Consider the following 14,412-nt stretch of genomic DNA (forward strand, 5'->3'; position numbering starts at 1 on the left):
AGGAGAGGCTTTCCAAATCCGTACACATCAGTAAACACAGCAAACCAAATCTATTTACAACAAGTGAAGAGATTCCCTGAAGTAGGATCTCTGACCCCTGACAGTTCCCTAGGGAAGAATGACAGAAGAAGAAGGGTATTTTAAGACTGCAGCTATGAGCACTATACTGAGGAGCAGTGAGCTTAGCTTTGGCAGAAACTGTAGCTGGTTCCATAAGCCAAGCTAGACCACTGAATAGAGTTCAAAGACTGGACTAAACATCTGTCACTGCAACACAAAAGGCTTAAGACAACGACCTACAACCAGAAGTTACAACTACTGATTATTGTGATTATTAAGTAATCTAAAAAAATGTTTAATAAAATGTGTGAGAATCATGTAACACAATATACCAACGCCTAGGGTGATCTCTACAAAGTGTTTACCACCTAATAAAAAAAACGAAACTTAATTCTTTGCATATTGTTGCAGTTGACAGTGACAGTTTGTTTTTGCTTTGGGTTGTGTACAGAACAATTTGCTATACAGTTTTAAAAAAGTATCCAACTGTAAACACTAGTTGTGAGAAGCTGGATAAAGCATAGTAATTGATGTTAGTGGCATGCTAATATGCTAAATGTGAAGCATCACCAAATTACGATACAACTACATAACACGCATATTAACATTGCTACTATATAGTAGACTGAGAGTAGTAATATGTAACATAAGTCTTTAACCCAACGTAAAGTGGGGGTCATGTAGTAACACTGTGCCATTTAGTGCACAAGGCTAAAGTGTCCATGACCCACCAAAACAGGCTGAAATATTGCTGACTGCTGAAGTTTGGGTAAAGACAGATAAATCCACCTAATATTATTTTGAGGAAAAATCCAGATGTCTAATAGTATGAAGAATTGCATATAACCGTATTTAAAATTTATTAACTTGACAGATTTTGCCATTGATATATGTATTACTACTTATGGGCCAGTGTGCTTACACACCCAAGGCTGCCTGAGTACACACACTGTTTAGAGAACTTTGGCCCAAAGCCCAAACATGTGAGAGGTGTTGGACAATGTCTGCTGGAGCCTGGCACAAAGGGCACAGCTTCTACCTTACTAATGTCTTTCAAACAGCGTGAAATCCCTTGCTAGTTGCTGTTCCACTCAATGTAAAATCTATACAACCTCAAAGTGCACAGGGAGATATGGGTTAAACAAAACACCTTTGGTTAATTTGTCTAAGTCGTCAAACTACAGGAAGCTAAGGGATTTACACTATACAATGGAACGGCTTGTGCATTATAGTTTTTACAGCTGTTCCTTCGTCAAGAGTATCTTTATATAGCAACTGGAGGAAACATTCTATTTTCTTGTGGGTAGTTTTAGCATTCTTGAGAAATTAAAATTCAAACGGCAAAAGAAAAACATAATAAAAATAAAAATCTTAAAACAAAAGGACAAATCTGGTTCTCTTATCTACCCACAGGAATTGAGCAAATATGTCCTCCAGAGAAACAATAGCATTGATGTCTTGTTTAATCTTAAAAGCTAATTTCTTGGCTCTTATACTAGTTAGTGCACAGATCTACCTTTCGATTATTAATCAAAACAAGAGCGGTTCTACATTTGTCACATGTAGATAAAAGCAGACCCCTGCACAAGCAATTGAAAGACTAAGAAAGGAACAATAGGAGCGGAATGCAACAAATCTTCAAGATCAGGATACTGTAGTGAGGTCAGAAGAACTGGGACAGAGAAGTAATAAGGGATTTATTATTATGTTCAGCTTTAGTTTTAAGTTACAGCCTGAATTTTTTAGACAACTGAAAGAAGCCTTGCAATATTAAGATGTTTCAAACACGCAAATAATTTTGTAGCTAGTTATAGACTACTAATTATCTAAAAGCTTTTCACTTAAAGCTACAGTATGTAACTTTTTTGAATATCTTTTAATTTAATGTTATTGCAGAGAGGTCCTGTCAAATTCTCCTGTGACTCAGATTCACCGAACAGCACTGTCAGCAATACAGAGATTTTTAATTTTAAACGGTGTTGAATGAGCCTCACCGTTCAAACCAATCAGATGATTTCAATGATTTTTTATTTATTTTTTTGCTTGATTAGCCAGTTTTGCAGAAATTTACATTATTTATAATTTGGTAATGACCAATACCTTAAGAGTGTAGCAGGGAGGAAGGACTGGGTGGAACAGAGTGGATTTCAAGTCTCATGCTACTGCTAGCTTATGTTGCATAGTTTAGCTGTAACTTGTTTGTGTATTACTGTAGTTCCAGGAAATATTTCCACTATAAAAGTATGTCAATTGTAATCTTTTCTGGTCATTTTATATGTTTTGGGACTAAACACTCTTATTCAGAATACAGCATTTTTGAAGTTACAGCAATATAAAATATTAAGATATAAGCAGTAGCAGAAATAAGTCCTTCATTAGTAACTGCACAAACTGCAGTTATTATAAATTTGAATAGACCCTAAACACTTTCAGACTCCAAATAAAATTCATATAATTTTTTAATTTAAACTTTACTGTAATGATCCTTCGATTCAGCATTGAACTGAGTGATAAGAGAAAGATAAGTCTGTCATATTTTAAATAACTGCTTTAAAATTATTAATAGGAAAATAAATGTTTTCATTTTATTTCATTCTCACATGATGTCTCTTGTTCTTATATCTCCCATTTGTACTTTGTTTGTAACATATATTTAAAACTTTTTTCCCACTGCATGCTAGAACTGAAGTAAAGCTTATGTTTTAGTTCCTAATAGCAATATATGAAGTTCTGAAATCAGTGATTTCTTTTTTATCAACATAAAAATAATCATGCATTATAACACATAAATTCCTAATGGGTTATCAGGTTAATGTGAGGCCTTAGGATAGCTGCAGGACTCAAAGGATATTAAAAGACATATAAAAGGTAGAATGGAAAGTTTAGCAGATAGTAAAAATGTGTTTTGACATCATTACACAGAACTGTAAGTTCAGGATGGTAGTATTAAATATCACTGTATTGTAAAAGAACACGAAGAACTGATGCTACTGTTTAAGTAAAAATTAATCTTATTTTCTTAATGCATAAATCAAGTCCATACACATATTCTTTCAGGGTTATATTCCTGAATTCCTTATTTATTCCTTACACAACTTAGACTGGTTCAAAATGTGTTTAAGCCCTGTTGCTATGGAGCAATAATCCAAAAGCAAATGTGGATCTTGTGCATTTTAATATATCTTATAAGTATGTTAAGAATATACTGTATTTAGCAAAGACAAGACCAAGGCCAAGGTAACTGTGGACAATTAGTGTGTACTCCAAGAACAGTGATGTCACAATAAAAATTTGCACTCTCTTGATTAAAGCCATGTGTTAGTGTAATGCACAAATCATGGCCAAGAGCAATCAGATTACGCAGCCTGTTTGCATGTTCAACTCGCTGCAGGGTGGAGAGTTCATATCAGAATATATTGGGCTGAGCTATCTGAACCCCATTACATAAAACATGAAGTAGGAATGTTATCCGGTTCCATAAAGCCTCGGCATTGATTGATGTCAGGCAACATTCAGAGAAAGAAGAAACATAACACAGCATTTGTGTCCCTGTGCAGTGTCAACTGATGTTTCAACAGCATAGATCAACTGGATACAATCAGCAAAGTGATAAACAAAAGGGCCAGATGAGAGGCCTGTATAAAAGATTGAAATTATAGCTGTTGTCCTAGAGGAAAGAACTACCACGAGATAGAAATACCGCACACATTAGGGCACACGAGTCCAATGCAAGGCTTCTCCCACTTTTTGCCTTTTAAAGCAAGGCATTTCAAAGTAAACCTGGGAACTGTCAAACTTGGCTAGTTTCTCTGTAGAAAGCCAGAGACCCCAGTCTAGTGAATTCAGAGTATGAGTCATACAGACCCCACCTTAGAACTATTCGATAAAACAGCCCGGGTTTTCTGTAACAGGAAAATGGTGAAATGTCTAGCTATGTAACACAAATACCACAACGGAGTGAAATAGAAAAGGTGCTGTACACTATATACTACTCTATATGTATGAACCCCTGTAAGAAGATGCTGTCTAAGTAACCTTAGAACTATAACTAATGTTTTCATACTTATTATTTTAAATATATATACATATATTTTTAACATACAAAAATAGTTCTGGAATGTGAAAATGCTTTTCCAAAAGCAACAATCCTAAAGAAATTCTGAGCTGTTTCAGTTAACAACATGAACAGGACAGAAATATAACCATTTTATTTAAAAGGTTAATGTTTGGCGTTTCACTTTTACAGTAAAGCTATTTACAACTATGTCATTGACCTGAACACCACTTTTGCATAATATGTTGTGTAGTCTTGGTGTTTGGAAAGAAAAAGCACTGCCATAAGAAATTACTTTTCTTAGATTTACTTACACTTCTGGTAACGGCAGGACACAGATTTGTTTTCTACCATCTTCCTTAGTGTTAAAAGCATAGTGATCAAAAATTTAACTATGCACCAAAAACAATTTCCCTCTAGGATTAATAAATATCTTTGAATAATGACTTAAACTCTATTTTTGTTGCAGCAAAACACACTCTCCGCTCACTCTTAAATTCATAAAGCACTGCCAATTCCCAAGTGAGGATCAAGTTTGCTTCCATTCAATAGTTGTAATTAGTTTTTATTGTTGTGAATTTTGATTTTCTCTGCTTACAACCTGAGGGTGGCTGCTATGACACATGGCTTTCCATTGTGCTATTTATCAATTATCTGTAAAGGGTCACTGGAATATTGAAGCCTATCCATTTTTTATTGTCCTTTCAGCTTATCCTGTGAGTTCAGGGTCGCCACAGCTGATTATTTGTCCGCATGTTGATCTGGCACAGTTTTTACGCCGGATGCAACCCTCCCCAATTTCTACCGGGGTTGGCACTGGCACTGCATGGCTGGGGATGGGGATGGGATGGGGGTTCAGTGTCTTGTCCAGAGACACTTCGACATGTGGTCGGGAAGAGCTGGTCGCGAATATCCGCCCCTATGGTCAGTAGGCCGCTCTACCAACTGAGCCAGTTGGTTCAGTCAATTTTTTGTGTACTTGTACTTGTAGATGTAAAAAGTCAGCAATACTGCACCCCATACCACATTAACCTCAGCAGGTAGGCAGAGGTGGAAAAATGTCTGTGGTTTGGAGGTGTTTAAAACCATAACTCTAATGGACTAATGGGGATTTTACTGTCCAGTAACTCATACCAGAAGCAAAACAGTTTAGTACATGTAATGGTACTTGGTATCAAGTACGAAAATCTAAGTACTTTTACTCAGTATAATCCATGGTATTGATATAGTACATCTACGATGATTAACATCAATTGTCTGCAGTTGTTTTTCATTAACTATATGTTTTAAAGGGGGAAACTCGCATGTTCTCCATGATGCTGCTGCAAAGGTTTTCACTAAAACAAACAAGAACGAATGTATGTATATGTCAAAGTTCAGCTGTGGAAGATGTCCACAGTGTATTCATTGGCATCTGTTGGATCAATGTTTGTTGTGCTTTCTACAGTCTCATCAAATGTGCCACTAAGGTCAGAACTTGCCTGGTCCAGCCCCTCAAAATGCTGCCAGTGTTTACATGCTATGCCTTTCCACAATCCTTCCTGTTCCAGTCCAAATCTGTGTTCCACATTCGGCTTTCACCTTTGCCCTCGGAACAGCCTACACACCCACCTCTGCTTGCTGTCCACACAGCACACACATTACTGACTTCCTGACTCTCAAAACAAGTCCGTAGGATGAGGCTGCACTGAACAGCATCCTGTCAATGATGGTGGTGGCTGGTATATTGGAATAGCTTGATATTATTTGGGAACGTATTAAAATAGTTACATTTAAAAAGGCTCTTCAAATAATAAGAATTATCTCCACCAAAAAAGGAGCTCCAAAATGACGTGCCATCAAGCTGTAACACACCAGCAATGTTATAGCAGGCCTTCTTCTTTCTGGAATAAGAGATGAAAAAAGCGTTCCTCCCACATGACTTCATGTCTTGTGCTAATGCGATTTTAATGAAAGATTGTGATGTGGCTCTTTGGCAGAATCTGTAATGTGATTACAGAGAGCAGCACCGAGCCAAAGCACACCATGGCAGACTGCTCTGCCATAACCTGTCTGTCAATGAGAAAGAGATGCTCACAGGGCTGGATTTTTAACGTGAAAGTGAAGAAGAAAAAAATTCAAATCAATTTGTTGTATGAGCCAATTGGTCAATTAACCAGAGGAAATCCAGTTGTAGAAGTGGCTATGACTGACCCCTGACCGACTACACTTTTCAGATGACCCCAGCAACAGAACATGCAAAATGATGAAACTAAAAAGCTTGCTGACAGGCTTCAGAGTAAATGCTTTCCGGTACAAAACAATACATTTATATGTACAGTATGCTAAGGACAACTATGAGGGATAGTTGACGAACAGGGTACGGACAGGACACAGTTCCTGTGAAGGAAACCCTCTGAAACAGAAGCACATCTGCTTGTTGCTCCTCCACTGAGCACTTCCATGTCATGGCTCTCTGCTCTTTCCCCATTTTAAAGTTTCCTCTCAGCACCAAGGACTTTCCGTAGTGGGACATCCTCCCAGCCATTGGAAAGGGAGTTACTAACAACTCTCCTCTAAGTTTTCCCAAAAAAAGAATACAGGACTTTTTGAGCTCACAGATAACAGAGCAATACAACTCCAATACACAGGTTTTAATCTAAACTTGTAATCAGTCAGACTTAATCAGTCAGAAGGTGACAAAGCTAACAAAGCTAAATGAACTATTTTTTACAACACCTCTGAGTGTAAGATGTTACACAGCTTAGCTCAGTTCATCTAGTGAGACTACTCCTTTAACTTCAAAGCTGCAAACCTCAAACAAGACTGAATCAAAAGTAAACTGACAGGATCATTTCTATCCAGGGTCACATTCTACTTAAATGAGATTATTAGAGAAATATCCAAGTAATAACAGCCAGCCTGGAATTGAGCGCCACCCTAACAGTTCCAAATCACAACCCTGTTACAGTGCTGCACAGCTGATCTAATCACAATTGTGAGATTATGAAGATGGCACTTTGATTTAATAAACAGTGTGTAAATGTGACAACCTTTTTTCTGCATCCACCCCTAATAAGGAAATATTCAGGTAGTCTACACAAAGTTTAGGCAGTGGAAAGTGTCATGTGTCTAATCACATGACTTTTCCTTATGCAGACCTGTGTTGCCAAATTAGGCACATTTAACTATTTATGCATATTGGTCCTTATACATTTTCCTGCTTTCCACACCGTCCGCAAATGTTTCCAACTCGGCTGTGACATACGGTAAAAAACAAGAGTTTTTTCAATTAAAGCACTCATTCACATTTGCGAGATTAAAACCAGCAAATTGTGAGCATTTATAAATGATTTAAATTGATGCAGATTAATATTCTGTTCAGCTCTGGCTGTAACATAATAATTCAAAGACATGCAGTTGACACCTACTCAGACTTCCTGGGGGAAAAAAAAATCGTCTCGCCCTTAATTAAAGCAAACAGCAAACACCCTTTGTAAACATCAGTGTATAGTTTTTTACAATTGGATAACATCTAAAACACCCAGGCATGGAAAATATTAGCTTAATTTATTGCTGTGGCAGTTGAATAGCGTTTGAGTTTATCTACTACACCAGTGAGAATTGCAAACACCTCATGATTACAGGGTCATATCAAAAACAACGATAGAAGGTACAGAAATCATATAAAAATATATATCCATGGCTGAGCAAAACAGGGGCAGTGAAATTCATTACTGTCAGAACATAAGAACATGACAAGCAGTTCCTTCCTCAAAATTCAACTGACTTTGCACTAATCCCAGTGGGAGCGTATGACCAGGGTTCCCTTTTCCTTGCCATGTTCTCATGAGTGAGCATCGACTCATTTAACACACACACAGGACATTTAATATGCGTAACTATATTGGCCACCCATTGAAATAACAGCAAAAAAACAAAAAACAAAGTGACAGATCGTTTAGTCACAGTCACAGGAGGCATGGCATACAAGAGAAGATATGTCCCCCTGAAACGGGATGCCGTGCATCAGTTTACACCAACTTAGCAGAGCACTAATGTAAACTCATCTGTGGACAGCTGTCAATACCCGAGTTCACTGTATTGCTTTGTGGGGGATCTTCTAGTTGCTTCCATGTTGTCATTGTTGTCTAATTATTTCCCCCTCTAAATAAAACAACTTATAAGCACGAACACTGGGTCAGAGTGCTCAATTAGTGTTTAACTAGGGGTTAGAAATGGAAAGAGTTGTTTAAGCAAAACTGAACACATTGACACAACAGCACTCCTGCAACAGTTACACACATGAGTAGTCTTAGAGTTTTTCAAGGATGTTTGCAAAAGACAACAGATGATCAAGATAGAGTGTGTTCAGAAAAAACTGATCAGACTTCCTAAAGTTGACAGGCCCAAATGACAACAAATAATAAAATAACAGCACTGTACAATAGTACAGTGAAGGCTGACAGCGTGAAGCAGAAAACTAATAGCAGCATTGAGCCATGAATGGTTCCACTCACGTCAGCAAAGAGCTAGACTGAATCTGCAGAAAGGGCTGACTAAGGAGAATAAAATATATATCTGCTTTGCAAAAATCAGGTACAGGTTTAGTGTGATTGTGTGGTAAAAGTAAAACATGAGGAACTTACTTTTTACTGCTGCATCATTTGAATAACACAGTCTACAGTAGCCGAATGTTGCAGGTGAATCTACTGTGACCTTTTGATGCTTTGTCAAGTTTATAGTAATCACCAAATTATGATGCATGTGCTGTTTTAAAAGGTTTATAAATGCTGCAACTAACAATTTTAATAAAACTAACAACAACTTCTGATCAATACTCTATTCTATGAAGAAGACCTCAGACTAAACTAAAATGAGATAAATTAAAAAATGAAATAGATATGAAAGGACAACAGGATATTGGACATTTTGTTTGAAAAATGACTTAGAACTATTTATGGCTTCCTAAAGTTGATTAACATCAATTTTCTACAGAGTTGCGAAGCATTTGATTATTTAATATTAGCTGGAGCTCTACCCAACATTACAGTATCCATGTAAAACGATGTTAACAGAGCATATTGAACCATTTCACAACTCTAAAAATGTCCTCTTACGGTTCCTGACACAATGCAGTCAACATGAATAAAGATGGTTGAATAAGTCTGATGACACCTTGCTGAAGCTCTGTCTTTTTAGATAAAAGGACTGACCAGTCAAATGTAAACTAATACAGTTTGGTGCACTAAGCAGTTGTAGCCTTGTTGCCATGACTCAAACCTGCCTGTCAACACTACCGCACTAATCATTCTGCATTAGTAATGTCTTAAAAATATTTTGGGTTTTTTTAAGCATATTTGCTACATTATGCAGTTCTTTTTTTTTTTCTTTTTTTTTTTTTTTTAAACATACATTTTGATTCAAAGCGATTTTAAAGTCGAATTGCAACAGGCCAAAGGATTTTCCCGACGAGGCAGAGTGAAAGAAGTTTTGATGATTGTGTGTTGAAGTCTTGCTGGGCACCTTTCAAACAAGCCCAACCCACAGGACGAGAGTTCAAACAGATAACAATGTAGTCACTTTGACCCAGCTGAGGTGTGTGACTGACTGTGTGAGCAAACACTTGCAAGGGGCTATTTTTTTTTCCACTCAATTTATTGCATCAAAACACCGCCGCACCAATGACAGCCTCTCCTATTATTTACCCTTTAACTGTACCTGTTGTGCAGCCCTTAAACAGGCTGTTTCCCCCACCTAATGCCACGGAGAGGACAGTCCCTGGCAAACTGTGGGAGAAGTTACAGCAGCTGACACATGAAGACTCCATTCCAAATGTATGATTTGGGGAGATTTGTATTATTGAAATCTACTTACGTTTTGTTGCATTGATGAGGTTCTTCCCATCCTTGTACAGTTCTTTAATGAACCGGTTAGTTTTGTCCAGCTCGGCTTCGTGTGCCTTTATTTTGTCCCTGAAGCTGGGGCTGTCCAGATAGCATTCACTGAATTCCAGCGGGTGCAGTCCCATTTTTCTGACAGACTAATGGCTTCTTTTCTCAGACTCTGGGAACCGGACAAAATACCGCTCACTTTGCAGCAAAAATAAATAAATAAACTAATAACAATTAGGCTTCCCAATCAAATCGCTGCGGTTTTCGCTGAAGTTTCCACTCTAGCAGAGACAACATGGCCAGGTGAAGCAGCGGCAGCTAGCGGCTGTTAGCATGGTAACCGATTCTGACGTGGGTGTTGTTCCACTGTGAAATAACGGCCCCACTTAAATAACGGGTAAAACGAGTAAAAGGTGGCGACAATACACTGTCAGGTGAGCTGCTCCTCGGAAGACGGTTTCACTGGAGTTGCCCAAAAAACATTGTGATTGTGGTTCGAATTTTCCTCTCTCCCTCCAGCGATCGCACTCCTCCTAACAAAGTGACAGATTAAGAAACTCTGCTGACATCTGTGCCTGTAGCAAAACTTCGAGCGAAGAGTGTCCGGTTACAGCGAGACGGTGCTGTCCCCTCACTTCCGCCGTCGCTTAAACACACTGTGCATGTGTAAATATAATACATCCGTTTATAGAGGTAGGTTAGGATTTAGAACTGAGGTTGTTTTGGGAAATGAAGTAACGTGAGGAGTTACTTCTAAATATATGTTCGATTATTATCAAATATTTCACCAAATTGAACACGTGGCAGTGAATGTTGGTACCGATGGTGCCGCATTCATACTGAACTGTATTACTTTGGGAATATCCTAGGTACTTTCCGCCATGGTGGGAAACAGTGAACTACTGTACTTTTATTTACATAACACAAACTTTTATGGGATTTCCAATTTCTGCTACTTTATTCGCATCCAATAGATGCAGTTACTGATTATTTTAAATACATATGTTTTTGTAGATTAGTCTGCAGTTTACAAAAACAAGCTCCACCACTATTGATTACAACATCAACTGCCATTTTATATTGATATCTCAAAAATATGAACATATTTATAATAATAATATAACACTAATACTGGCTAATTTGCATTATTGTACGTTTACTCTTGATACTAGTACTTATTTTTGTATTTGGTGGTCCTGAAACACTGTTTAAATATCCCATTACAAGTTCAAGGTAAAGCTACTTATTAATAAATAACCACTTTTCTTGTTTAAAGGGTGATTTAACCAATTTTCAACTTGCTTATTATGGGTTTAGTTTAGAGTGTAAATGTATATTAATGCTTTTAAACTTACCTCTGGCTTCCCTAATTTAAAATATTTCTCTGCTCCTAGCTGAAAAACTCACCCAGATGACATCACCCAGAGGAGTTTAGAAGTTCAGATGATGTGATTTGGAGGACCTCTGGAAAAGCAGGATGATGGCCAGCATCATTGCAAACTCCATAGTATCAGCAACGAGATGACAACATTTGAACTGAAAGTTCAATTTCAAGTGATGTCATCTGGAGGCATTTTTCAGCTAAGTAGAGACATATTATAATGTAGTGAAGTCAAAGGTGAGTTTATTGGCTAAATCCAAAAGAAGCAAGTTCAACATCAGTAAAGCCGTCTTTTCACTTTTACTTTCTTGGTATATGGTTAGGTGGTTTGCTTGCTAACAGTAAATATAGCTCATTCTCATGAAGAAAAATATATGTCAATTAATGTGGCTGTATTGTACATTTTATTATAATTCACTTTGAAATGTGACAGAATACAAATAGCGAATCCTGAAAGTATTCATACAATGTGCAAGTACCATAAGACTGTATTATATGTAAACAACAGTTGGCTGAGAAAGGTTTTAGTCCAGAGTTTAACATGAGGCAGGACTAGAGAATAAAATACTGTAAAAAAAAAAAAAAAAGTTTTTTTTAAAAAAACGTCCGTTTATAGAGGTAGGTTAGGATTTAGAACTGAGGTTGTTTCGGGAAATGAAGTAACGTGAGGAGTTACTTCTAAATATATGTTCGATTATTATCAAATATTTCACCAAATTGAACACGTGGCAGTGAATGTTGGTACCGATGGTGCCGCATTCATACTGAACTGTATTACTTTGGGAATATCCTAGGTACTTTCCGCCATGGTGGGAAACAGTGAACTACTGTACTTTTATTTACATAACACAAACTTTTATGGGATTTCCAATTTCTGCTACTTTATTCGCATCCAATAGATGCAGTTACTGATTATTTTAAATACATATGTTTTTGTAGATTAGTCTGCAGTTTACAAAAACAAGCTCCACCACTATTGATTACAACATCAACTGCCATTTTATATTGATATCTCAAAAATATGAACATATTTATAATAATAATATAACACTAATAGTGGCTAATTTACATTATTGTACGTTTACTCTTGATACTAGTACTTATTTTTGTATTTGGTGGTGATGGTCCTGAAACACTGTTTAAATATCCCATTACAAGTTCAAGGTAAAGCTACTTATTAATAAATAACCACTTTTCTTGTTTAAAGGGTGATTTAACCAATTTTCAACTTGCTTATTATGGGTTTAGTTTAGAGTGTAAATGTATATTAATGCTTTTAAACTTACCTCTGGCTTCCCTAATTTAAAATATTTCTCTGCTCCTAGCTGAAAAACTCACCCAGATGACATCACCCAGAAGAGTTTAGAAGTTCAGATGATGTGATTTGGAGGACCTCTGGAAAAGCAGGATGATGGCCAGCATCATTGCAAACTCCATAGTATCAGCAACGAGATGACAACATTTGAACTGAAAGTTCAATTTCAAGTGATGTCATCTGGAGGCATTTTTCAGCTAAGTAGAGACATATTATAATGTAGTGAAGTCAAAGGTGAGTTTATTGGCTAAATCCAAAAGAAGCAAGTTCAACATCAGTAAAGCCGTCTTTTCACTTTTACTTTCTTGGTATATGGTTGGGTGGTTTGCTTGCTAACAGTAAATATAGCTCATTCTCATGAAGAAAAATATATGTCAATTAATGTGGCTGTATTGTACATTTTATTATAATTCACTTTGAAATGTGACAGAATACAAATAGCGAATCCTGAAAGTATTCATACAATGTGCAAGTACCATAAGACTGTATTATATGTAAACAACAGTTGGCTGAGAAAGGTTTTAGTCCAGAGTTTAACATGAGGCAGGACTAGAGAATAAAATACTGTAAAAAAAAAAAAAAAAAGTTTTTTTTAAAAAAACGTCCGTTTATAGAGGTAGGTTAGGATTTAGAACTGAGGTTGTTTCGGGAAATGAAGTAACGTGAGGAGTTACTTCTAAATATATGTTCGATTATTATCAAATATTTCACCAAATTGAACACGTGGCAGTGAATGTTGGTACCGATGGTGCCGCATTCATACTGAACTGTATTACTTTGGGAATATCCTAGGTACTTTCCGCCATGGTGGGAAACAGTGAACTACTGTACTTTTATTTACATAACACAAACTTTTATGGGATTTCCAATTTCTGCTACTTTATTCGCATCCAATAGATGCAGTTACTGATTATTTTAAATACATATGTTTTTGTAGATTAGTCTGCAGTTTACAAAAACAAGCTCCACCACTATTGATTACAACATCAACTGCCATTTTATATTGATATCTCAAAAATATGAACATATTTATAATAATAATATAACACTAATAGTGGCTAATTTACATTATTGTACGTTTACTCTTGATACTAGTACTTATTTTTGTATTTGGTGGTGATGGTCCTGAAACACTGTTTAAATATCCCATTACAAGTTCAAGGTAAAGCTACTTATTAATAAATAACCACTTTTCTTGTTTAAAGGGTGATTTAACCAATTTTCAACTTGCTTATTATGGGTTTAGTTTAGAGTGTAAATGTATATTAATGCTTTTAAACTTACCTCTGGCTTCCCTAATTTAAAATATTTCTCTGCTCCTAGCTGAAAAACTCACCCAGATGACATCACCCAGAAGAGTTTAGAAGTTCAGATGATGTGATTTGGAGGACCTCTGGAAAAGCAGGATGATGGCCAGCATCATTGCAAACTCCATAGTATCAGCAACGAGATGACAACATTTGAACTGAAAGTTCAATTTCAAGTGATGTCATCTGGAGGCATTTTTCAGCTAAGTAGAGACATATTATAATGTAGTGAAGTCAAAGGTGAGTTTATTGGCTAAATCCAAAAGAAGCAAGTTCAACATCTGTAAAGCCGTCTTTTCACTTTCACTTTCTTGGTATATGGTTGGGTGGTTTGCTTGCTAACAGTAAATATAGCTCATTCTCATGAAGAAAAATATATGTCAATTAATGTGGCTGTATTGTACATTTTATTATAATTCACT

At 36.6% G+C, this 14,412-nt stretch overlaps 1 protein-coding gene across 3 annotated transcripts in view; it reads right to left on the bottom strand.

Moving 5' to 3' along the window:
* arhgap10 (Rho GTPase activating protein 10) overlaps nucleotides 1-10,581 on the bottom strand; it is a 41,442-nt gene extending 30,861 nt beyond the window's left edge. For 2 of the 3 annotated variants that reach the window (XM_067496556.1, XM_067496555.1), the window contains exon 1: nucleotides 9,971-10,579. In XM_067496556.1, coding sequence (XP_067352657.1) covers nucleotides 9,971-10,124 — 154 coding nt within the window. In that variant the 5' untranslated portion in view covers nucleotides 10,125-10,579. Of the gene's footprint in view, nucleotides 1-9,970 lie in introns of all 3 variants that reach the window. The other variant, XR_010913809.1, reaches the window with a different exon arrangement.
* Nucleotides 10,582-14,412: the final 3,831 nt, after the last annotated feature.

Source organism: Channa argus, chromosome 3 (genome assembly GCF_033026475.1).
Source record: "Channa argus isolate prfri chromosome 3, Channa argus male v1.0, whole genome shotgun sequence".
Lineage (NCBI taxonomy): Eukaryota > Metazoa > Chordata > Actinopteri > Anabantiformes > Channidae > Channa > Channa argus.